Below are 23,351 nucleotides of genomic sequence, written 5' to 3' on the forward strand. Positions count from 1 at the left end.
GCACCCCCATAGCACATGACAGCTCTTCCCTTGATTCTCCATCCATCTCGCTCGCTGTTACACAGTGAGTCCAGTAGGGGGAAGTCGTCCTGTGAAATCATCCTTAGCTGCAATTTACAGTGTAGTAGAAGAAGAAGGGCGTCTGTGCCCCGCCCTTTGACTCACCTCGCTCAGATGTATTTTTTGTGTTACTGGTTTGTTTATGACGCGGTCCACTGACTCCGGTAGCCTGACAGGCGATCAAGCGTATGTTGTTGTAAAAACGCGCTTTTTAGCGTCTGCTTTCATGGAGGATACTCTGACGTGAATGAGACAGCTCTAGATTAGGGCTGAAAGCTAGTTAGCAATAGGTGTTGGTCAGTCGTATGAACAGATTGCATTTGTTAGCCTAGCAGCTGGCTAACATACTTACTTTAACGTTATGGAGTGACGTTGGACAGGAAAGTGGTTGTTTGACGACGCCTAGGCCAAGCCATTTAAATTCTAACAATAATATCGAGAAGACAGTATATAGAGAGACAAGCGCATGTGTGCAACACTCGAGTCATTCGCAGGTTAGGCTTTTAGACAGCTGCCTGGCGACTTAACTTAGACTAGCTAGCGAGCTAAATTCACGTTAGCATGGCGTCAGATACAAGTGACACCGAGGAATTCTATGATGCTCCCGAGGACGTCAATTTTACTCCATCCCCCAAAGTGTAAGGAAAGACATTTTGATGGTTTTACGTTTGATAAGAGTGACATCTGCTCGTTTTATCTCATATACCATGCGTTACAAGTACCAAACCAACTTGCCATTGACAGGTTAACTGGCTAACGTTAAATTAGCAAAATACTCAATGGGATAGATAACGGTAACTCCGCTGCTTCAAAAATGGGTTAGGTATAAATCACTGCCCAGTCAATTTTAAACAATTTAAATGTGTTGTACAGTGTCACACAGCACTTCAGTTCACCAGCTGTCAGGCAGTGCAGGGAGAGTCTGCCCCAACACGTAAGTCACATGATGTTATTCCTGAGATCTCGGGGCAGTAGGATAAGGTTTGTTTGTAGGAATTGGTTCCTTTGAAAGCTGAAACCAAGATCCAAATCGGCAGTAGCCATTCAGAAACACTGTTTGTTGCAAGACCAAAGAAATATTTACTGGCTATCATTGTGAGAGCTTGGGGTTTTCGCCAGTAGGCACAATGACCAACCCATTTAAATGTTGCAATTTACAAAGTAATGTCAGGAAATAACCCATCCTACTAATTTTAGACTGATGTTAGAAAATTACAACAAGATCAAACTGCTACTGTGCCTGTTTTTCTGTAATGTCTCACATTATGGCAAGTTACTTGTGGACAGTTTTGTCAAATGAATATAAGAGGTAGAGGCAACTCTGTAAGTATCACGTAATCTGACATGCAAGGTATCAGTAATTAATTATTCAGCGCACCACCAAATCAGAATTCGCTATTGGTCAGGAGCCTCATCCAGAAAGTTTTGTTTAATGACATTGCATTTTGAACCTTATCCCTTTGTGTTTTTTTTAGGTCACCAGCAAAGTTTGTCATTCCCTCACCTAAGGTATGTTTATCTAAACCCAGGTCCTGTTGAAACAAGGCAGTATGTGCTGAGCTGTTGTTGGAATGATTATTCCAACACTAGTCTGAAAGTCATCAAGGCTTCAAAATGAAGTTGAGGAATTTAATACATGGGTTTGGAGTTAAATTTTATCATAGTGGAATTCTTCTGAATCATTTATTGAATCTATGTATGTCTATCATAATCAGTTATTCTTGTCAGATTTAATCTGTTTGTTAGTATTGTTAGTACATATTGCTATGTACTTTTCTCTTTGCTAGTTAAACAAAGAGCTAGTTTGTCAAACTTGGATCTAAATTAATCTGGGTATTTTACCAGATTTAAGTATCAATGGCTTTTGGAACAGAAATTAATACAATACATTGTTCTCACATCAAGTGTTTAACTACCTAGAGGTGACTACAGTGTTTGTAGTAGCTCTCCTTGAAGTTGCACTCACTTCAAATTAAGATATAGCATTCACACAGCCTGTTCAGCAATTAATCATTGACAGCAAATACTCAGCCCTTTGCTGTGATGCCTGCCTCCCTCATTGGTTAGCCTGTGCAGCCTTTCTGCCAGCAAGGAAAATGTAAATGAAATGGAAATGGATCATCCAGTCTGTTTGCTCTGCCTGCTCTTCCCACAGACAGTTACAACTGAAATTTAAATTACACTGGCTCATTGGAGATTGCAAATAAGATCTGCTGTAACTGCAACACCATACCGAACTGATATTGGCAGGGACCCAAGAGTGAACCTTGCTCACAGACTAGCAGTTGCCCTGCACCTAAAATCAGCAAAGTGTATTGAAAACATTGATTTTGCAGCAAAAGGAAATTGCATAATGGAACAGCGTTTCATGCTTGAATAAGATCAGTGTGAAGACTCTGAAACTGAGTTTAGAGTAAGTCACAGAGTCCACCCACATGGCAAGCAGACAGCATCAGATGAAAATGGCCAATTAAAAAGTAAGCTGTGAGAGAAAACTTTGGAGATTAAAAAAAGTGCTCATTGGCCATATGCTTTTTAGTTAGTTATAGCTATTCTACAAATTTGTCTCACTGAGCCTTGGGCATTAAATGATGTAAATCAAAGCTGGCCTGTGAGTTTTATTGTTTCCTATGCATATTTATTGTAGGTTAAAATGTTTTTATTGTTTTCTTAACAGCTTTCTCAGAAATCCGTTAATGCAGCACAAGATGTGAGCTGCGGAGTGGCTGCATCTGAGACCCAGCAAGATGATTCCCTACAGGTAATGGTTTTCTCTGTTGTTCCACGGTGTCCCACAGGAGATTACTCTGATAAAATGGAAAGAGAATAATATTGGAATTTAATCATATTTTATTTTTATAAGAAAAGTATCACTTAGCGTGAATCTCATAGATCAGGGGCCAAATTCAGATCTATACTGTTGTGTTTTAGAAATGGCACATTCCTCAGTGCATCCTTTCCTGTACCATCCAGGTTTTATGTGGGTGTCACTCTTGTTCTGACTTCTTGTCCTGTGAAGAGAAAGACAGAAAAGGTTCATGTAGACAGTAACATTTCTTTTGAAGTTTAGCTGGACAGGGGAACTTGCATAATGGTTGCAGTGTTAACAGTTATTTTCTCTTGCTCACAGATCATTGATAGCATCATTGAGGAGAGTCAAAAGGGAAGTGCTGGGGACGTTGGTGAAGTGGCTCAGCTGTTGGATCAGATACATGTTGATGTGAGAGCAGAGCCGGAGCTAAAGGAAGAGATTAATGCTCAGGAAGTTCCTGTGGAGGTAGCAGCGCCAGCTGTGGAACCTCAACTTGTGGAGGGACAAGAGGAACAACAGGAAAGTACAGCAGCAAACGGAGCATGCTCTATACCTGCTCCTGAACCCACAGATTTCCCAGGGTCAGCTGGGTCACAAGAACATGTTCAGCCCCCAGACATCACCAGCACCATAGGACAGACTTATGTGGCTGTTGTGGTTGCAGAAGGGGAGCAGGAGCAGAGACCTGCAGACATCTTAGACCAGGTCCCGCTCACAGACAGGCCAGCTGAATTGGACTCCTCTGGGCCTACGAAACCTCCACGTCAGTTCACAGTGGAGCCAGACATTGTAGCCAGCACCAAGAAGCCTCCTCCTTCACGCCCACCCCCTCCTAGTGGAGGTCCTCCACCGAGACCGCCTCCACCGTCTTGGCAGAGTCTACCTTCCAAGAAGTCTGAGGGGTGCCTGAGGCCAAGTGGACTGGAAGGTATAAAAAGCAGTGTACAGTTAATGTCACCAAAAGTGTTACCTTGATCCAAAGTGTGTTTGGAAATGTTGAACCGAACCATTACAACATCACTGGATTACTAAGCCTTTTTAAGTGTTTGACATTGCCATGAAGTGCAGCTTTTAGAGCAATAGATTTTTCCAAGTCCTAGTTATTAGAAAAAGCCCAGACGTTTTGCTCTTGATTTAGTTCTACTGAGCATGTAGAGCAAAGCATGAAAGAATGAATGACAAGCATGTAACCACTAAGAAGGAATGGTGTCTCAGATTAATCGTGAGTGCCTTGAACTAAAGAAAATTAGACAAAAATAAACAGAGAAAGCCAAAAAGGGGGACTCAAAACATAGACCTTAACTCCCACTGTTCAGACTAATATCATATTAGAAAGTGAAATATTTTAGGGTTATGCTATCATCTCGCAAGCCTTGTTAAAGACAACCTTTATTCTATTGCTCTTCTAACAATGAACTGGTAGATGTAGATTTTTTTTGCTGACAAAAAGAATAAAAAAGGGCTTAGTGCCACTGGTATACACATGAGTTTCCACAAACAGAACAGCTTACAGCATCCCATTGGCAAACCACTGCAGACAGAAGAGATGACCAGTTTTTCAGATGAAGTGTTGTGTTCTGTCGTATGATTGCTCAGTGTCTGCGGTCAGTCCAGTCAGCAGTGATGCTCTGGAGCCCTCTGGCCTGGTGTCTCCCAGCAGCACAGTGAGGAGTTTAACCAAAGAGCTGCAGCATTCCTTGGATCTGGCCAGTGCCACCAGCGGAGACAAGGTGGTGACAGCTCAGGTGAGTGAGGCAGAGCTGCTCAAAAATGAAACTATATATGGTGAAACAGTTTCCTTATCTGTTGTACTATTGCACCAATAATGTGTGTTTTTTTTTAAATTTTTATTTTAGGAAAATGAGGATGAACAGGCCTCATCTCAGAGTGGAGGACAAACTCCAGGCCCTCAGCGTCCACGATCCAACTCTGGTAGAGAACTGACAGATGAAGTACGAGACCCTCTATTTTTCTTTTCATTGCCTTTTTATCAGCTTGAATCCAAGCCATAACCCTGTCTCTCGCACAATCCTCCTCCTAGCTATGCACCAAATGTAAACTTGTGTGTTATCTTAAAACAGGAAATCCTGGCTAGTGTGATGATAAAAAATCTGGACACTGGTGAAGAAATCCCACTTATCCAGGCAGAAGAGAAACTTCCTGCTGGGATTAACCCTCTCACTTTGCACATCATGAGGAGGACCAAGGAGTACATAACGTAAGTAGAAAATAACAGCTGCAGAATTATTCGATTTGATTGGTGCAGTGTAACTAACACGTAACACCAATGAAAACATAAGTAATCCAATCTGGAATTACTGACTATGAATTCACATCAGCATCAAAAGGGAGGGACAAAAGCAACCACTGGTCGCTCATTTCAAGTTAGTGAAGCAGACATTTGATAAACAAGGAGAAACAGTCACAGGTTGACACTTCAAATTGAAAAATAAGTAGTGCTTTGTCCAGTATTACAACACAATGTACAAAATAAAAAGTCAGTTTGACAGAATATACTGAACGCAGCCAACTGACCATCAAATCAAGCTTCCAGGAAAAAGCTTTAGTGTTTTTTCTTTAGAGAATTTACACATTTATATAACATTTTCCCACTGTGAAAATGTGTATTTTAAGCCTCATTACGTTAAAACAAATGGTACATTTTCTAGAGGAAGCTGGTCTGTTATATTTTTTCCTTGCAGGAATGATGCAGCACAGTCAGATGATGATGACAAGCCTCAGGCTCCACTTGCAGACACAGATGGAGGAAAACTGAAACAGAAAACGTAAGGATTAGAGACTCCTTTTAGCCAGTAGCAGGGAATTGATTTTTTTCCCCTTCTCACCACAAGATCTAATATAGAAAATAATAATTTGTTGTCCCTTATTTCTAACCAGAACCCAGCTGAAAAAATTCTTGGGCAAGTCTGTGAAGAAAGCCAAGCATCTCGCTGAGGAATACGGAGAGAAGGCAGTCAACAAAGTGAAAAGTGTGCGTGATGAAGGTAAAAGAACTCAGTGATTTGAAGCTTAAAAAAACACTTAAAATGTAATTGTGTGTTATGATGTGAGGATGTCGTATGAAATAAAGAAATGGCAGCGGCCAAATAAATGCACCACCGGAGCATGAAAATTAACAAGGCAATAAAATGAACAAACTTTGTAGAACTATTTCTATTCCCACAGGTATTCATCCATAAGTTTTGCTGTCAAAAACATGGCTATTTGATCTGGGACACGCTCTACATAATAATGAAAATGGTAACTGCAACTACAGAGCAGTTGTTACGTTACGTCCCTCTCAAAGGATTTGCCAGTGCCAGCCCATGTTTATGAAATCTTAATACTGCTGCAAAGGTTTTGATATTCTCAGTTATGCTATTTGTTTTGGGTGGGCTCAGTGTTCCATACAGACCAGGATGATCCATCATCAAGTGACGACGAGGGCATGCCTTACACCAGACCTGCCAAGTTCAAGGCAGCACACAGCTTCAAGGGTCCCTTTGACTTTGATCAGATTAAGGTTGTGCAGGACCTGAGTGGAGAGCACATGGTAAGAGGATTTCAGTTTTTAATTTTTTTGTTTGAGATTTTTTTTCTCTTTTATGTTTTAAGGAGCTATTTGTACATTTTCTATGTACTATCACTACACAGCCAACATTAGCATGAACAGCTGTTTACTTACCAGTCTAGAAGAAATAATGCAAGTTCAGCATCATGGTTTATTCATTTACTTGCCAAGAGCTGTGTCCAGTGGTGGAAAGCAGTGCCAATGTTTTGTCCCTAGTTCTGTTACTATTTTTCTTCCACTGAACTTAGCATGCTTACAAGCTAGCCCCAGCTAAGCTGGCCCGTCTTGTCACTTTGCGATAGAGACTCGCTGTACTGTTCAGACTGCCCCAAAGAAGCAGTGCTGCTCAGAGGGCATATTCACACAATGGCTGAAGCTCTTGAAAAGCAGCCATCACCACCACCCGCTCCTGCTCATTTGGCAGCAGAGAAGACTTATAAATAGTCCCTTTAAGAGAAGATGTGCACCAGTGAATACTTGTATTACAGCATCTTTGTCTTGACCTCAGGGGGCTGTTTGGACAATGAAGTTCTCTCACTGTGGGAGGCTGCTGGCAACCGCAGGCCAAGATAATGTGGTTCGCATCTGGGTCTTGAAGACTGCCTTTGACTACTTCAATAACATGAGATTAAAGTACAACACCGAAGGTAGCCTCACCAGCATCTCAGTTTTTGTGGTGTGTAATGATTTATCATTTTAATTTAGATGCTCAACTTTGGCTGCTTATGGCTTCTCCAGGTCGAGTTTCACCTTCTCCGTCTCAGGAAAGTTTATGCTCCTCTAAATCTGACACTGATCCTGGGGTGAGTGAAATTAATAACACACTTGATTTGTGGGTTGTCAGGTCTCTAAGGTATTTTACTAATATATTTTATGATCTTGAGAGTCAATGCTCCTCTTGTTACAGGCAAGTTGTGTTCCAGAGGACCCAGACACAGAAGATAGGAATGCCCCTTTCCGTCAAGTCCCCTTCTGCAAGTACAAGGGTCATACAGCTGATCTGTTGGACTTGTCCTGGTCTAAGGTGATTGTCTTACTTCCCTATCTTCATCTTTTTGCCCTTGCTTTTTAAATATTTTTAAACACTTACAGTACAGGTTTCATCTCTTGTCTCGCTTTATCTATTTTTGTCTCTATTTAGAACTTTTTCCTGCTCTCCTCCTCCATGGATAAAACAGTCAGATTATGGCACATATCGAGAAGAGAGTGCCTCTGCTGCTTTCAGCACATTGATTTTGTCACAGCCATTGCCTTTCATCCCAGAGTAAGTCGAGTCACCTTGCTTTACCCATCTCAGCACAAATCACACATCTATTCATTTTGGCTCCCAGACTGTATTTATAGTAACACTCATTTCATGTTTCCCAGGATGACAGGTACTTTTTAAGCGGCTCGTTGGATGGAAAGCTACGGCTCTGGAACATTCCAGACAAGAAGGTGGCGCTGTGGAACGAGGTGGACGGTCAAACACGCCTCATCACTGCCGCCAACTTCTGCCAAAATGGGAAGTATGCCGTCATCGGTACCTACGACGGCCGATGCATTTTCTATGACACAGAGGTAACCGTTCGAGCTTCTTCTTCTGCTAATAGATGGTATCTTTGTGTCTTTATTATCAGTTTTTGTCCAGGTCGAACCAAGTGTATTTTTCTGTTTGTACATTACTCAGCGTCTGAAATACCACACCCAAATTCATGTGAGATCCACCAGAGGCAGGAACAAAGTTGGACGCAAAATCACTGGCATTGAACCTCTACCTGGAGAGAATAAGGTAAGCTCTGATTTCCTCTACAAATCTACGATGTGTTTGATGTCTCTGTAATGAGTTATGTCAGACAGATTTATGAGATGGCAAATTCCTTCTCCCTCCTGAACAGATTTTAGTGACCTCAAATGATTCCCGCATTCGCCTTTATGATCTGAGGGACTTGTCTCTGTCCATGAAATACAAGGGTTATGTCAACAGCAGCAGCCAGATCAAGGCTAGCTTCAGGTGAGGAAGGCCTTTCGTGTGGGTTTGGCTTGAGCATTTGTTTCTTACCATTAGTAACACTTTCTGTTTATATGTTGCAACATTTATGCATAAACTGATTTATTGTGGGTTGATCTTCCCACAGCCATGACTACTCTTTCATAGTCAGTGGCTCAGAGGATAAGTATGTGTACATCTGGAGCACTTACCACGACCTGAGCAAGTTCACATCCGTAAGACGAGACCGCAATGACTTCTGGGAAGGCATTAAAGGTAACTGTGCTGCGCGTTGAATGACAAACATCAATGTAATACATTTGCCTGTCACTAAAGCTTTACTTATCTTTTCAGCACACAATGCAGTGGTCACCTCGGCCATTTTCGCACCCCACCCAGGCCTTATCGTTCCACAAGAAACTGGGGCCGACAAACCAGAAGCAGAGTGCAAGAGCCTGGACTCCACAGACTCGGAAACGATACCCTCTGGTATGTCGGCTTGAATTCATTCACATACAGATTTCATCACATTAAGACTGTCATTTCAGTGCTATAAAATTGTACTGTCCTTTGCAGGAGCCCTGAAGACAGATCACACAGAGGTCCTTCTCTCTGCAGACTTCACTGGAGCCATCAAGGTTTTCATCAACGTAAAAAAGTACTGAGCAGTTCAGAGGTTGTCGGCTCTTCATGTTCAGGCCTGTCTGTTGGACATTGGTCCTAAAGATGCAGGACATCCCATCAGGAGTCATCTGTCGTCACCCAACTACCTAACAGTTATTGCTCTGAGATAAAGAGCTGTGTGTAGCTTTTTCGGGACAGCAGGGACCCTAAAATGGAAGATGAGGGAATAGGTGGAAGAACTGGACTCTACGAAAGCAGACCATGGTGTGATTCCCTGTCACAATTCTGTTTTTTATCTTTAATACCAAGCAACTGTGAACAGTTAAGAAAAAAAGAAAGGAGCCCAGAAATGCCAAGCGTGTGTGGTTTGAACAGAAACTAGATCTGTTCAGATATGTGTGTGTGAACTTAAAGCTGTATGGTCAAGACTGAGTGTAGCTAGAAGGCTATTTTTAACTGTATCGGCACCTTACTAGTTTGTTTTGCTCCCACATTTCAGTAAAAAAATAACTCTCCTAAGAAGTGCAAGACACTGTCCTAATGTCAGTCACAGATTTTTATGTGTCTTGTGTTAAGAGATGTAATCATTTGTCCTTGAAACAAAGTGGTTTGAAATGTCATTTACAAACTATTTGTGCCTACGAAATCTAGATGGCTTTTCAAAATTCAACTTCTCAAGCTTTCCTCTAAAATATATCAAACATTTCAATGGTTGACAGCAAATATATGGTACAGGAAATCTGTATATGGTTAGTTATGATTAGGGCTGGGTATCTTCAGTTTTTTCAGACACAGTACTGGCTCTTAAGTACTTTTGATACATTTCTTTGATCAACGAAAGCACATTTCATTATATAAAATAGTACTGTAAATTTACTGCATAACATTGCATACTTAACTGCTTTTTGTAAACAGAACCAAATGATGCTCTATTAATTTCCTCAATAAAAATCCACACAAAAATGCTTGTCGACCTTTTTTTAACCTCAAAAAGATCTATGTTAAATAAAAAAACTAAAAATATTTTGATACCTGACCCTATCAATCATCTTCTCCACACACACACACATTCATCACCAACAGTGATTTATTTAGTGTCAGAACTTTGCAGCAACATTTCTGGTTATCATTTTAAAAACAAACAAACACAAAAATATATTTAATTAGTTACAGTGTTCAAACTTCATCATACAAAAGAGTGCTGAATCTTGCATGGATAGTGTAAGTTGGGACAAAGAGCACAGACTTCAGTCTGTTTAAAGAGCAATGCAGGAGTGCACTGTCTGACCCATGACACTAGCAAGCTAATGGATGACAAGGTCCAGAGTATAGAGTCAATGTTTGCTCTTCTTCGTCTTCTTGTGGGAGCGGTGTGGCGACCGTGACCTGGACTTCCTTGCCTTCCGGTCTGGAGATGGTGATCTGGAACGTTTGGACCATTTGGGAGATCTTGTCCTGTTAAATATGTAAAATACAGGTAAACAGAGTGGCTTTGAGAACAACAATCAGGGGTGAATGCCCTGGTACATTAAAAACATCTCATGGCACTTGCCTTAAAGGGGAGATGCTCCTCGATTTTCGTGTCTGGTCATCACGATCTCTACTCTGACCTTTTCTTCTGTCCCCATCTTCACTTTTTTTGCTCCTTTCTTTGTCCCTTCTGTCCTCCTTTGACCTGTCTTTGGACTTTGATGTTGATCTCTCGTTCTTTTCTTCATCTTTTTCAAACTCCTATAGTAGAAAGGGTAAAACATCCCAATGTAGTCAGATATATGTCTGTTAAGAACAAACCCACTCATTTGCACTTAATAGCGTGCAGATTCTCCACAAGGGGGAGCTGTTTGGTCAATGACAGAGCATTTGAACTGTTGCACCTGGATTAATGTAAAGTAACATGATTTCAGACTTGCAGATGTATACACATCAATGTTGGCACCTACAAGTAGGTAAAGTGAGAGTTTTTTTTTTTTTTTAAAGATGCTGTTTTCTCTGTGTGGCCAAAATATTACTAAAAATCCAGCATCCTAATTCAGTCAGTGAAACCACTAATGTACTGGCACAGCTGTCAACACCTCTAGTTTCTTTTGTGGATGAAGTTCTCCAAACTAACCACAAGGAGAGAGACCACATGATGATCAACTTCTTACTTCAGTATCCAACAGAATCTGTACTCTAGTGAACAAAACACCAATTTTACATGTTTCATCTGTAAAGTACAAACCACAACACACAAAGAGTATCTCGAAACAAAAACTAGCTAGACTTCACTCCCCTGTAGATGGTGCACATAGAACTAAATCTGCTGATCAGAAACTGCTAGCTCTGTGGCTGTGCAGTTTCACATTAACTGTATCTGGTTTTTAGTGCTTTACATCAGTAACACTGTTAGACTTTACAGCACCAGCTGATATTCTAATTTAATGTATGTTACTGACAACAAGCACAATTACATTTCTGGCTACAGTTTTGATTTAGAGGTCCCTTACTGCAGAAAAAATACTGGGTGTAAGTAATGACTGAGTGTAATTAACTGCTGGGATAATTCTGCAAAGCTCTAGTGTATCCAAGGGTAAAACATACATGCAATATAAATTCAAAGTTATGCTAATAGAAGCTGTCCAGTAACCCACCTTCTGTAGAAGCTTGTTTCTGTAGTGCTCCACTTGCTGTTGTATGCTCATTCCAGACTTTCTTGGTCTCTTGCCAGATTCCAGCTCATCTTGGATCTTCATAACTTTTACCTGTGTCAGATCAGATCTAATCAGTTCTACACATATTCTCCTAACGGTTGAAGATACTGTTACAGAGCAGTAGCAAACTACAGAGCCAACTGTAAATTGGTGTGAGGCTTATAAGGCTAAGGCTCTAAATGTTCTATTCAGTAGCTGGTGATAAATAAAAATCACAAGAAAACAGCATCCTCGATCCTATATTAAATACTGTATACCCCTTAGCTAAAACAGGATACTGAGGTAAGCATGACATGAAGTGGGAATATCAAAAGAGAATGGGCTGAACAGCAGGATGACAACCACAATGTTTCAAACACTGTTTTCTACTAAAGATATTTCTGAAAAAAGAAATGTGCACTTGCCTCTAGCTCTCTCAACCTCTTCCTTTTGCTCTCAGACATCTGAAAACTTCTGAGGGAGCTCTGGAAGTCTGCACTGTCATATTTAGAAGAAGTGCAGGAGTCGTCACTGCTGTCACTCTCTGAGTCCTCATCTCCATCCTGCGAGTTGACACTGTCAACGCGAGGGACAGCAGAGCTATAAATTTTCCATACCATCTGAGTGCTAACGTGTACTGTGTAGTGCTTTTCACAGATGATGAATTGAAACCAGCTGCAGGGGTCTTACCTTACATTCACTTCATCTTCACTGTCTTGCTCCACCACAGTGTCCCACTTAGACTCAGCCTTGGCTGGGAGAGAGAAGGGAGAAAGATGAGCAGGATCATGGGAGGGGGTGGGGTGGGGTGGGGTGAAGGGGTGTGTGATGTGATATAGAGCAAATCTTGACCCGATTTACCTTGAGAAAACGTCTCAGTATCACTTGTCTTCTCCCACTTAGACAAAGGCACTCTAGACAGAGGAACGCTGCTGTCATCCACTGAGGGGGAAAAAAGAGAGAGCTGGCTCAGGACAAAGACAGGTAAATGCTGAGTCACACCATGATTATGGGTTATGTTTGCTATTTAATGATGTTGGTGACTTTTTAAAATCCCTGTATGAAAACCACTGTATGAAAAATCTATTTGCATGGAGATGAGAGCACAAACTCAGCTACATGACGGGGTGGATCAACTGACCTGGACAGATAACTGACAACAGAGGGTGAACGATGTGCTTTTGATATGTGTCGGACTCACGGGGCATTCCATCAATGTCGTCAATGGCGACCCCTAAAGGAACGCCGTCGATGTCATCGACAGGGACTCCATCCAGAGGGTCCCAGCCCATGGGGCACCCGTCCAGGTCGCCCACGGGAGCTCTGTCCAAAGGCAACCCATCTAAAGGTGTGTTGTCCATTGGCGCGCCATCGAGATCAGAGGATGCCTCCTGTAAGGAGACAGATAAATGTATGTGTTGAAAAATATTTCAAGAAGATGACGATTTTCTAACATATTTCAACATGAGCAGCTGTCCAATTTCTGGAAATACAATTAAATAAAGGTGATGATGTCTGTAACAAACAGATAAATATTCAGCTCACCTCTGATGTCTCTGTCAACTCTTCCCCTGTTTTGGCGAAGCCCAGAAAGATGTTTTGAAGGTGGATTAGATAAGGCTCGGGGTATATGGCCCAGTCCTCCCATGCTCTAAAACAACTCATGACCTTTTGCTGCGGAGATAGGAGATGAAAATATGGATTTTTTTTTTCTTTTTTGGTAAGTGTCCTTGTGCGAGGCAAATGAAAGACATGATTACCTTAAACTGCTCAGCCTGCAGCCTGGCTTGTATGTTTTTGTGCGCTGCATTAAGGTCTCCAAATATCTGTGTTAGCTTTGTTTCAAAACTGAAAAGACAGATACAGAAACACTTGACTTCACTGTCACATGGAGAACATGATAAATGTGTTAAAGCTGAATTGTGGGAAAGTCTCTTACTATTTACGATAATATGATGCACCAGCTACTTTGGCACAGGAGTTGTGCAAGATGTCTGACACAAGATACAATCTAGCAATCTGTGGGAACGAGGATATGATAAGATACGATGTTTGAGAAATCACCTGTACTTCACAAAGATATTCTGGCAACGTTTGTTTACATAAAGACTTAAAGGAAGCCGCTTGCCTTCTTCTGAAGGGGCGTCTGAAGCAAAGAAAACGATTCAGTGATGTGTCCCACTACTTCCTCTGCTGCATCTGCTCGCTCAAGACAGAACAGCATGGCGTTGGCAATATCTTCTCTGCTTGGAGTGAGCTCTTTAAGCAGTGTCTCCAGCCTCTGCCTGTGCCTGAATGGTGTGTACAGAAGAATAACACCTCTACATTCAACTACTTCAACTAAAATTACAAATGTTAAATGTCTCTATGCCTGCCAGAGGCACTTACTCGTTTCTGAGCTGCCCTTTCTTCACCTCCTCCTCGGGGGAAGCGTCCTCCTCCACTTCTACCCTCTCTTCACCTCTCTGCGAGTAGTTGTTTAGGACAGGGGGTCTCCATAAGGAGCCTCCCCGAAACATACGAAAATCTGTGGTTCTCCACTCTGTTGGGGACTCTCCCTGTGGTAGGGGTGAAGGCCAGATACATGGATACTTACACAGAGATACACCACAGTTTGGAAAGAATTTTAAGTATTCAGATCAGCATGACTAATGGTTATTCCCCTATTAAAATGACATTAACAAGTAAAAGATTAGTATAGAAAAGTGTTTAGTTCCTGAAGGTTGCACCTTTAGTAAACAAGGTTTTGCTTTCAAGACAAACCTGGAGGATTGAGAACAGTTTCCAGCGATAGTACACATGATCTTGGCTCTTGTTGTCAAAAAGGAACCTGAGATGATAAAAAATGAGCAAATTAAATACGTACTTCACACAGTCACTTAGGAGAGCAACGCACGACCAGGTACAGCGACACTTACCTGTAATCTGGATTGTTTTTCTCCTTGTTCATTATTATGGCTTCAAATACAGGGCCTTCACGCACCACAAACTCTATCATCCTGTGAATAAGGAATAACAGATTCCTGTGGGGGAGAGAGGAGTGTATCAGACCAGGGTTTGTGTCCAAACTCTCAATGCAAACTTGTCTGTGAGATCTCTAATACCTCTTTACAGTGAACTATTGGCCCGTGCAAACTGCTGACTAGACTGTTAAATTGAATGCAACTGATCCTGACAGTGTTATTGCACGTCAAATCATATCACTATTTTAAAAATATTGAATGTAATGAGGTAAGAGCCCATGGGACATTCCACTGTATAAAACTATATAGTCACTGCCTTCATAGGACAGACTGTGTCAGCATATTTTAATGGTCCTGGGTCACTGTGTCCATGAAAGGGGTAAAATAAATCACACTAATCACAATGTCCAATCATGAACACTGACTTAGGTTGAGAGCCCCAATCCAAAAGTTGATCTATTTTACCTTGACTGATAAGAAGAATTTAATTATTGTGGCTCTTCAAAACTTTTGTAATTACAGTTGGTGGACTTGGCAAGGTTTGTCTCAAATACAAAATTCATACATGGTTGTATTTCGGTTTTATGGCCACCATATGCTCTGTAGATGTGATGCTGTCAAAATTCACGCTTTAAGACAACACCTGGAATAAGATATATTTAACACATTATAGTTCAGCCACATTTCAGCAAGCAGCTACATACTGTAAATAAGTCACCGTGGACTGGGGCTTCAGGCCTGAATTCTCTCTGAAGTGGAGCATCAGTGTACAGTATGTTCATGCAGTGTTGCTGATTATGTGTCTGATCTGGCTCTACAGTTGCACATTCATATTAATCACCACTCAAACCTGAAACATGACCTAGTTTGATTTGTGGCACTACTTCTCACATAATCTGGCTCGGGTTAATGTTAAATCTATCTGCCTTCTAGCTGTATCGGTCTGCAGTGTCTCAGCCAACCCACGGGAAACCCAGGGCTTGAAGATGCTGGTATAAATCAATGGTTCTAACAGTCATTCATGAAGTCTACTGCTATTCACTTTTCACAATAACACTACCGTAATATTATGATGACAACATGAATTGTCTAATGTATTTGCACAAACTAGAAGAGTTAACACAAATGTATATAAACGTACTAAGCACATTCATTGTATGTAAATCTGAGGCCATAGGGACTGTCGACATCTACAATAAGAGCCCCAGCCCCCAGTTGTAGATGTCAAAGTGTCCAAGTGTTGCAACTCTAAAAAGACTGCTTGGTTACCATGTCTTATATGGAGCTCTAAGGACTGGGACTTCCTGCCTGAAAGAATCTATAAGGATACAATAACACTGCACCACAGCCTCTGTCCTACAACACTTGTGTTATTAACAGCTGGTCAGTCGTAGTAAAGAAGAGTGTGAGTACCTTTCGGTTGGGATAACCACTTTGACTACGGCTTCGGACAGAGTCTGTTTGTGAAGTCAAATCAAATAGTGAAAATATTACAAAGTGAGTACTTGTACAGATGAAACACTGCAGGATACATACAGCATAGAAAACGACGATAGCATTCATAGTCAGTGAAATGAGGGGGGAGAAGGGTGACACAGCTTTATTTACTCCAGTAAATCGTTGTAAAATGCTAAAACCATCTAAACTACCTCATTTATTTAAAACATTTAAGAGCTGAAATGCTTCAATACACAGTCAAACTGTTACTTTGAATTTGTGCATTGCCATACCGTATCCTGTAATATGGCACTACATGGACAAGATGGTCAATTAAATGAATCAACAGACATGCAACACAATTCTGACATGATTCCACATTCCATTTTTTTTACAGTGATTTATGACAAGTTCCAGTTTTGTTTCTGAGACATGGATTTATTCTGAATCAGTCGCAGACCCCACTGCAGTTTGAACTAATTGCATTTTAATTAAACAAGTGATGAATTTTCAGTCTTTTTCAGAGGCTCATCCCTCCTTAATTAACTCCAATGTGAGAGCCTACAGTGCCAAGCGAAAGTCCACATTACAGAGAAAAAATGGTCATGCAGACACGCCAGAGAACAGAGATAAGTTTACCTTGTCGAGCTCCCCTTTGGACATGCCCAGCGGCTTGGTGAAGTCATTGCGGAAGCGACCCCTTGGCTGAGCGTTGAAAGGTAGACCAGATGGGGGAGGCGGCGTGGCCCTCACCCCCACCGGTGTGTAGAGAGGCTGAGGTGGAATGCGAGCTGGTTTTCCCCATCCCAGCTTCATTTCAAACCCCATAATCACTTTACCTACAATACAAAACATAATCCCGCAACTGCAGTCAGTATGGAACATAATTATACAATAACAGCAATAGGGGGAGGGGGTGGGTGGTCATTAGATAAGGCAAAGCTATTTTTAAGAGTCAATTGTACCATCAAGTGCAGCCAAGGCTCTCTCTGCGTCTTTCCGTGTCATGAAAGCCACAAAGGCTCTGTTGGAGGTCCTGCAGCGCTCCTCATCCGTTCGGGGCCACATAATCTTCACACTGGCCAGGGGACCATACTTACCAAACTCTTTGCAGAGCATCTCCTCGTTCATCTGAAAAAGTGATGAAAACGAACAGTAAGAAAAGTACACCTGTGCTGCCCGGAGCCAATCAAAGTCGGTGTGCTCCTTTACCTTTGGGCTAATGCAGCTGATGTAGAGGTTAGTAGTGGTTGGCACTGTTAGGTCATCATACAATGCTGTAGGGAAAAAAAACAGGATTTGAGCTTAGAGTGAGTTAGAGGATAGCAATGTTTTCAACTAATAAAACACTGATATTCAATTATATTAAAAGGGACTCTTACTTGATCGTCCTGATAATGGTATGTCCAGATCTCCATATCCTCCTCCTCCTCCTCCTCCACCAGGATCATTTTTCTTCCTTTTATGTCTTTCCTCTCGCTCTTCTTGTATTCTGCATTGTTTCACATACCAAAACAGTCTTATATATGGCAAAAACATATCAGCAGATTGAACTGAAAAATTATATCAGGCTGATTTGCGAAAAAACTTACAGCTTAAGTTCTTCTTTGAAGAGTTCAAGATTGCTCTTCTTCTTTTCCTCTGTCTTTCTCTTAAATGTCTGTTAATCAAACAGGAAATCATTGTAGTCATTATTACAACGGACTGATTTAGACCAAAGTGAGAGACCATGAACAACATTTAAAGATCAGTGTAAATATTAAGTTTTAATTTATAATTAACTCAGTAATTGTGCCATTACAGAAAAATCAGAGTGCAAACTTACAGACTTTTTGCTTTCAGCTGATGATACTGGTAAGACATGCTGGGACACGGGGACAAACTTTGTAGCAGGTCGATACAGCTTACTTTTCTTGACCTCTGCCGCTTCCTCCTCTGCAAAAAGTATAGAAATTAATTGACACTTACAACCCAGCAACTCATTAGGTGTGCAAACTACAATTTAGGCAATAGTAATTTAGGTTTGTAAAAACAGGAGAGGACACAGTTGTTGGCCCTGTTCTTGTGTCTGTCAGCAGGATATCTGAGCAGCTTCCTGTAGAATTAGGTAGACAAATCAGCCTTGGCTCCAAGAAAAACCAACATGGATAATTTAACTCTCAATCTTGCTGCTGTGTTCAGAGTTAACATTTAAATGAAGAGACTTTATGTGTAACAGTAGGAAGACCTGCTCAGTATTGTAAGAGCTTTATTCAAATCAATGTGATAATGGAGTGCTGACTAGAGCACTCTGCTCTTCCCAGAGGATTAATTTTACCAACGCATCCGAAGAATATGGGCACTGAAAAATTAAGATAGTGAACAGCTTGATATTCTTCAATGGTTATTTTTAGTTAAGATGTAAATCAGTTCAACATTTTTCAAACAGATAACTCATAATTCAACTTTTGTTCAGACAGAGGAACAGAACAGCGGTGCAGCTGCATGACTTCCTATTATAGTGTTAGACTGAGAGTCATGAAATCCTAGCTGCTGACCTTTAGTTGCATTCACAATACCGCCACGAACAAAAGTTTTCACTCCGCTTTTCTCGCTGGTTTCAAACGAAGCCAGGAATTCTTCAAAAACCTCTGCCGCTTTTTCTTCCTCCTAGAAAGTCAAACAGAAACATGCACAGCATATATTGTGAGTTTTATCCCTTCCCTTAGTTCACTGTTGATCAAATTCAAAACTTTAAGATTGGTGATCATCTTTATAGGAAGAACATGTATCCTCATATTACAAAATGGGAAAAAGCTCTAAATAATGTCTAATACTGTGTCATCTCCAGGCTCCTTACCTTTTTCTTGAGCTCTTCTTGTTCTTTCTTTGTGAGTGTTTTGATTGGAGTAACAGGTTTTCCCTTTCTATCTGCCATGCTCAAACTGCAAAATAAAATGATAAGAAAAGTTACTGCCAAACTGCTTTTGTACAAATTAATGCAGTAGTTGTTGACCAACAGTGATGTAACTGTTCGACACAATCCTCTTGTTTTTAATATTGAAAACAACCCTTTCTACTGTAAATAGCAGTTAAAGGTGAGCATATAAACCACCTCACCCAACTGTTGTTCAAACTACTGTACACTTGTTACGTGTACCCTTGCCTGATATCCTTTATGACGTGCGTAAAAACTGTACATCACTTTCAGGGTCAGTGGAGTGCAACAAACAGTGAGACATCTCCCTGTTCCTCTGGGGGCAATTTGCCATTAAAAGAAAGAAGAGGAGGAGATCCTCTGGGGGTCAGGGCAGGGCAAAAACAACCTAAGTCTGTGTTTTCAGTTGAGTCACTTTTCCCTTGCATCACTTACAAACCTCTCCTCCTTAGGTCAGATGGTAAATGCAGACAGTGCATGAAGCTACCATACAAAAGGAGAAAAATTGCACGTTTGCTGTAACACAAAGCAAAAGTACCTTGCTTCACCCACATGCACTGCACACTGCTGAGACATATGGTCAGAGGGGATGGAAACTTGGGATGTGAATAACTCTCAAGTCAGTTACAGCCAAGCAGATACAGCCCAACACATGATGAAGCTGTTTCAACTTGACAGTACCCTACAACAAATGTTTTGGGTGCCGTTTTAGTACATTTGTTGCGCAAATACTATGTAAAAGGCCTGGACCTCACACAGGCTATCACTTCACTTTGCTAACGTTAGCTAACATTAATGGTTAGCTTAGCAGAGCTGTCGCCACTGGACTCCAGTGAGATGGTAAGCTAGCGTTAACCTTTAGATGAGTAATGCTGAATACAGCTGTTATTTCTCCATCTACCGTGATCCTTATAATCCCACAACCCGTTCAGATACAAACATCCCTATCTATCCTAATCGTTATCATCTGCTAACTCTGCATGTCACACAGTGAATACAATTCTCAGCTAGCTAACATAACAGTCTACTGTGTCCCTCTGTAACGCCACAAAGCAACGAGTGACCACACAGGAAACTATCAAACCACAGTGCATGCACACAGGAGTCATACCTTATCTAAAACTGTGACTTACAATGTGAGTCATGCTATTGCTTCACCATTTTGGTTGCGACGACAGTTAATTTCTATCACAACATGCTACCAAGAGGCGTGTTATCCGACTGGAGACCTGGAGTGAGGACGCCTCCTTGGTTGGTGTGCTCGGTAATAAAGCAGCCTGTCTCAGTGCTCATACATATTCATGACGGAGACATTATCTTTCATTTAACTTATGTAAAGTCATATTCTTCTTACTCCTTATATTCCCATGTCTGTTGTGGTGAAACAAAACCCTGTGTAACAACTTGAAACTTCTTTCTGGGGGTTAAACCCCTAAAATTATACATATTTTGGTGATTAAATTTAAGTGGTGTATTAAAGTGAATTTCAGGGATAAAACAGCCGGGTTTTAATACAAGTAGACAAAAGACAACCTTAAATATTGCCTGTGTTCCTCAAATTACCCTCATCATCAATCATTTGACTGATGACAGAAACAGTATGGTAGAAAATACCCCCACATAATATCTGATTTCATGTGGTAAAATTCACACATTATTCATTTGTTTGCATGAATACTACATTACTACATACCCTATTAGATACTGGATATGATATGATGAGAACATGAAGTACAGTTGGGCCATTTACAAAAACAATGATGCATGAAATATCTCTAACACAAGCTTTGCAGTGATGAAATTCAATATACTAAGTTTAAATTGAGAATGTAGACTTTGTTCTGCCTATGACTGCCTATGACAACTATACCCCCCCCCCCCCCCCCAGAAATACCACACAGGTTATTTCTGTTTCGGAGAAAACCATACAGTTTCAACTACTCAAATGAAAGTTTCTGGAAACAGTGATGCTTAGAGAAATTCATTGTCTGAAGGCAGCTAGATAGATATCTTTGAAGTATGATAAGGCTGACCAGACAAGCAGCTGGGTCAACCAGGAAGCCACTTATGGGACATTGGGACCATGGCCATATGGGTGCTTTTGCTGACTAGATGGACACACAGGATCATTTGGGCCAGCACTACTACTGGGTTGACTGGGTGTATTTTAGCCAACCAGAGGCCATCATGGTCTGACCAGAGGACCAGTTAAGGGGTACTTCTAAGATGGTCAGAGAGGCCCTTGGGCTACTTTAGTGTCCCACTGGTGTGATGGGGAAAATTAAATGCCTCATTAGGACTCAGACATATCTTGCTTAAATGAAGCTGCTGTGGAAGCTATCACAGCAGTCTGTTTAGGGATAATTATTTTGCTCAGCATCCACTCTCCAGTCTGCTAGTGGCTATTCCCTAAACCAGGAGAGGCAGTAAGCAGTAGATTCACCCAGTGAATAATCATAGGCTATAATGACTTCCTATATGGGTGCTGTTCTTAAATGTAGACTATCTGCAGTATGTAATCTGCATCTATCTATATCTGATCTAATCTATCTATTGTTTTTATTCTAGTGATTAATCATAGTTTCAATAGCCACCCACTGGTCTCCAGGCATTGGGACCTAAACATGAGGGGCCCCTGCCCCCTGGGTGCTGCACTGGGGCCCCTGCTGGGATGTTGGTATTAGCAGGTGAAGAAAGGGTAAAAGCCTAAAATGGCCACCAAACCCTGCTCACTATCCCCATCACTAGCAGCAGGAGCAGCAGCACCACCACCACCTCAGAAGCCCATCCCCTAGCGTCCGTCCCTGGGAATGTACCCCGTATGCGCATGGGCGGAGAAACTGCCGCTGTGCGCTGTTATTATTGTAAGAGTAATTTCTTTTTTACGAAAATGGCGTCTAGTCAGGGAGGTGTGGGAGCTGTCACGGCTCTACAAAGCCATCACTATTCCAGCGGACCTCACTGGAGCCCGGGCGTCAGCCAGTTTCAGCACCAGCAGCAGCAGCACCACACGGCCCGCAGCCTGGACCGGGCTCTGGATGATGCCGTGTGCTCGGGGATACTGAACCTGAGCGGTAGGAAGCTGAGAGAGTACCCGGGGATGAGCTACGATCTGACCGATACAACACAAGCAGGTGGGTTGGTTGCTGTGCATGCATGGACCACAAGGAAACCACGCGAGTCAATGCGCTTCGTATAAAAATCCGCTCGTGCATGTTAGTGAATGCAGCATGCATGCCCGCATTGTGCATGCATTTTTGTCTGATTTTTTTTTTTTCCTGGATGGAGGCGCATTAAACGTGTAGGTGACAATATTTAAAGGGCTATTCCGACCACTCAACTGGCTTCTCTAAAATGCACACATACTGTACATCCTGGTTGTAATTACCGTTCAGTCTGGGCTCATATATCACACCCATTTACTTCACAAGGGGCTCGGCTGCAGTAGTATGTGTGTATGTGTGACTTGTTTTGGTCGACGCCAGTGAGCTTTCAGTAGCCCCCCTTGAGACACATGAATGAGACGGCAGGCGCACCCAAGTCAGGCGCTGTGCAGTGGTTTGCACGCCGAGCAGTTGCAGTTGATTTGGCACCGGGAGCAGCAAGAGAAGAATATGAATGAACCCGTGAGGCCAGGTGTAAAATTCGTGCTCTCTGAATATCATCTGCGGTGAGCATGTGATACACACCGGCTACTATACACGCTTTCTTTCAATTTTGGCAAAACCAGACAAAAGATGCAGGGTACTTGCAGCCTCACCCCCTCCTTTGCCTGCTTGGGTGCATATGCCCATATAACCCAGAATCTGCCAGAGGAGGAAGAGGAGGAGGTGGAGGCTGCTTTTGGCTTCATATTGTATGTTGGCTGATAGCTATTCATCTGATCTTTGGTGATGCATTTTATTGAGTTTCTGCAAGAGGTGATTAGAATAATGACCCATTTTGTTCTGTGTTCAAAGTCAGTAGGTCAGTATTAGACTCACGTTTTCTGAGGGCTGTGTTATCAGGGTCAGGCCACACATACTAATTTGATCGTATAGAAAAGGACTTGTCTCACTTTTACATAGAAAGGAACTCCAAGCTAGACCATGCTACTGACAGGATTTTGCTATGTATGAGGATATTTGTGGATGTGTTATATAGACACACACATTTTTATACTGTAGGTGAATTGAAAGAATAATAGTAAAATTGAATTTAATCATCTCATGGACTTCATCAGTCTTTATCATTGACTTCTAGCTGATGCTGGATCTCAAAATCATGGTCTCCTCCTCTGAGGTGTCCACACACCATATGGTGTTACTCTGGCAAGCCTCTGGTTTTTTG

At 41.7% G+C, this 23,351-nt stretch overlaps 3 protein-coding genes across 8 annotated transcripts in view; 2 read left to right on the forward strand and 1 right to left on the reverse strand.

Annotated features, from left to right (window-relative positions):
• Nucleotides 1-146: 146 nt before the first annotated feature.
• On the forward strand, nucleotides 147-10,001 carry wdr44 (WD repeat domain 44). The gene is made up of 20 exons (XM_018691536.2): nucleotides 147-698; nucleotides 1,536-1,569; nucleotides 2,738-2,821; nucleotides 3,191-3,800; nucleotides 4,469-4,617; nucleotides 4,729-4,824; nucleotides 4,954-5,090; nucleotides 5,575-5,658; nucleotides 5,771-5,877; nucleotides 6,274-6,425; nucleotides 6,952-7,090; nucleotides 7,182-7,246; nucleotides 7,351-7,467; nucleotides 7,585-7,707; nucleotides 7,812-8,003; nucleotides 8,113-8,214; nucleotides 8,321-8,436; nucleotides 8,561-8,688; nucleotides 8,767-8,901; nucleotides 8,989-10,001. Exons 1-20 carry the CDS (start codon nucleotides 622-624, stop codon nucleotides 9,075-9,077), a joined length of 2,736 nt encoding a protein of 911 aa, XP_018547052.1. The 5' UTR covers nucleotides 147-621; the 3' UTR covers nucleotides 9,078-10,001.
• Nucleotides 10,002-10,105: 104 nt separating this feature from the next.
• zgc:163098 (uncharacterized protein LOC100037380 homolog) lies at nucleotides 10,106-20,285 on the reverse strand. 3 transcript variants are annotated; one of them, XM_051078368.1, is made up of 24 exons: nucleotides 20,156-20,285; nucleotides 18,945-19,029; nucleotides 18,643-18,754; nucleotides 17,931-18,040; nucleotides 17,698-17,765; nucleotides 17,488-17,597; nucleotides 17,318-17,382; nucleotides 17,071-17,236; nucleotides 16,745-16,944; nucleotides 16,082-16,125; nucleotides 14,624-14,728; nucleotides 14,469-14,535; nucleotides 14,094-14,263; nucleotides 13,834-13,996; nucleotides 13,645-13,724; nucleotides 13,466-13,553; nucleotides 13,251-13,379; nucleotides 12,907-13,096; nucleotides 12,567-12,647; nucleotides 12,396-12,459; nucleotides 12,131-12,281; nucleotides 11,667-11,777; nucleotides 10,589-10,767; nucleotides 10,106-10,491 (listed from the first exon to the last, which is right to left on the reverse strand). In XM_051078368.1, exons 2-24 carry the CDS (start codon nucleotides 19,020-19,022, stop codon nucleotides 10,371-10,373), a joined length of 2,652 nt encoding a protein of 883 aa, XP_050934325.1. In that variant the 5' UTR covers nucleotides 19,023-19,029; nucleotides 20,156-20,285; the 3' UTR covers nucleotides 10,106-10,370. The 3 variants fall into 3 exon arrangements, with proteins under 3 accessions (XP_050934325.1, XP_050934326.1, XP_018547051.1); XM_051078369.1 differs by having other exon boundaries at nucleotides 20,134-20,285; XM_018691535.2 differs by lacking the exon at nucleotides 20,156-20,285 and adding an exon at nucleotides 19,561-20,045.
• Nucleotides 20,286-21,842: 1,557 nt separating this feature from the next.
• lrch2 (leucine-rich repeats and calponin homology (CH) domain containing 2) overlaps nucleotides 21,843-23,351 on the forward strand; it is a 33,836-nt gene continuing 32,327 nt past the window's right edge. For all 4 annotated transcript variants that reach the window (XM_018691538.2, XM_018691539.2, XM_018691537.2 and 1 more), the window contains exon 1: nucleotides 21,843-22,156. In XM_018691538.2, the coding sequence (XP_018547054.1) occupies nucleotides 21,844-22,156 (313 nt within the window). In that variant the 5' untranslated portion in view covers nucleotide 21,843. The remainder of the gene's footprint in view (nucleotides 22,157-23,351) is intronic.

The sequence above is a fragment of the Lates calcarifer genome, linkage group LG20 (genome assembly GCF_001640805.2).
Source record: "Lates calcarifer isolate ASB-BC8 linkage group LG20, TLL_Latcal_v3, whole genome shotgun sequence".
Taxonomy (NCBI): Eukaryota; Metazoa; Chordata; class Actinopteri; family Centropomidae; genus Lates; species Lates calcarifer.

Excerpts from the sequence above, each read along its gene's own strand:
- wdr44 (XM_018691536.2), top strand. The coding sequence starts at position 622 with ATGGCGTCAGATACAAGTGACACCGAGGAATTCTATGATGCTCCCGAG. Across the intron at positions 6,426-6,951 it reads ACCTGAGTGGAGAGCACATG|GGGGCTGTTTGGACAATGAA; the intron begins GTAAGAGGATTT and ends TCTTGACCTCAG. Across the intron at positions 8,004-8,112 it reads GCATTTTCTATGACACAGAG|CGTCTGAAATACCACACCCA; the intron begins GTAACCGTTCGA and ends TACATTACTCAG.
- zgc:163098 (XM_018691535.2), bottom strand. The coding sequence starts at position 19,598 with ATGTCTCAGCAGTGTGCAGTGCATGTGGGTGAAGCAAG. Across the intron at positions 18,755-18,944 it reads AAGAAGAGCTCAAGAAAAAG|GAGGAAGAAAAAGCGGCAGA; the intron begins GTAAGGAGCCTG and ends TTGACTTTCTAG. Across the intron at positions 17,766-17,930 it reads CAGCTGAAAGCAAAAAGTCT|ACATTTAAGAGAAAGACAGA; the intron begins GTAAGTTTGCAC and ends TTTGATTAACAG.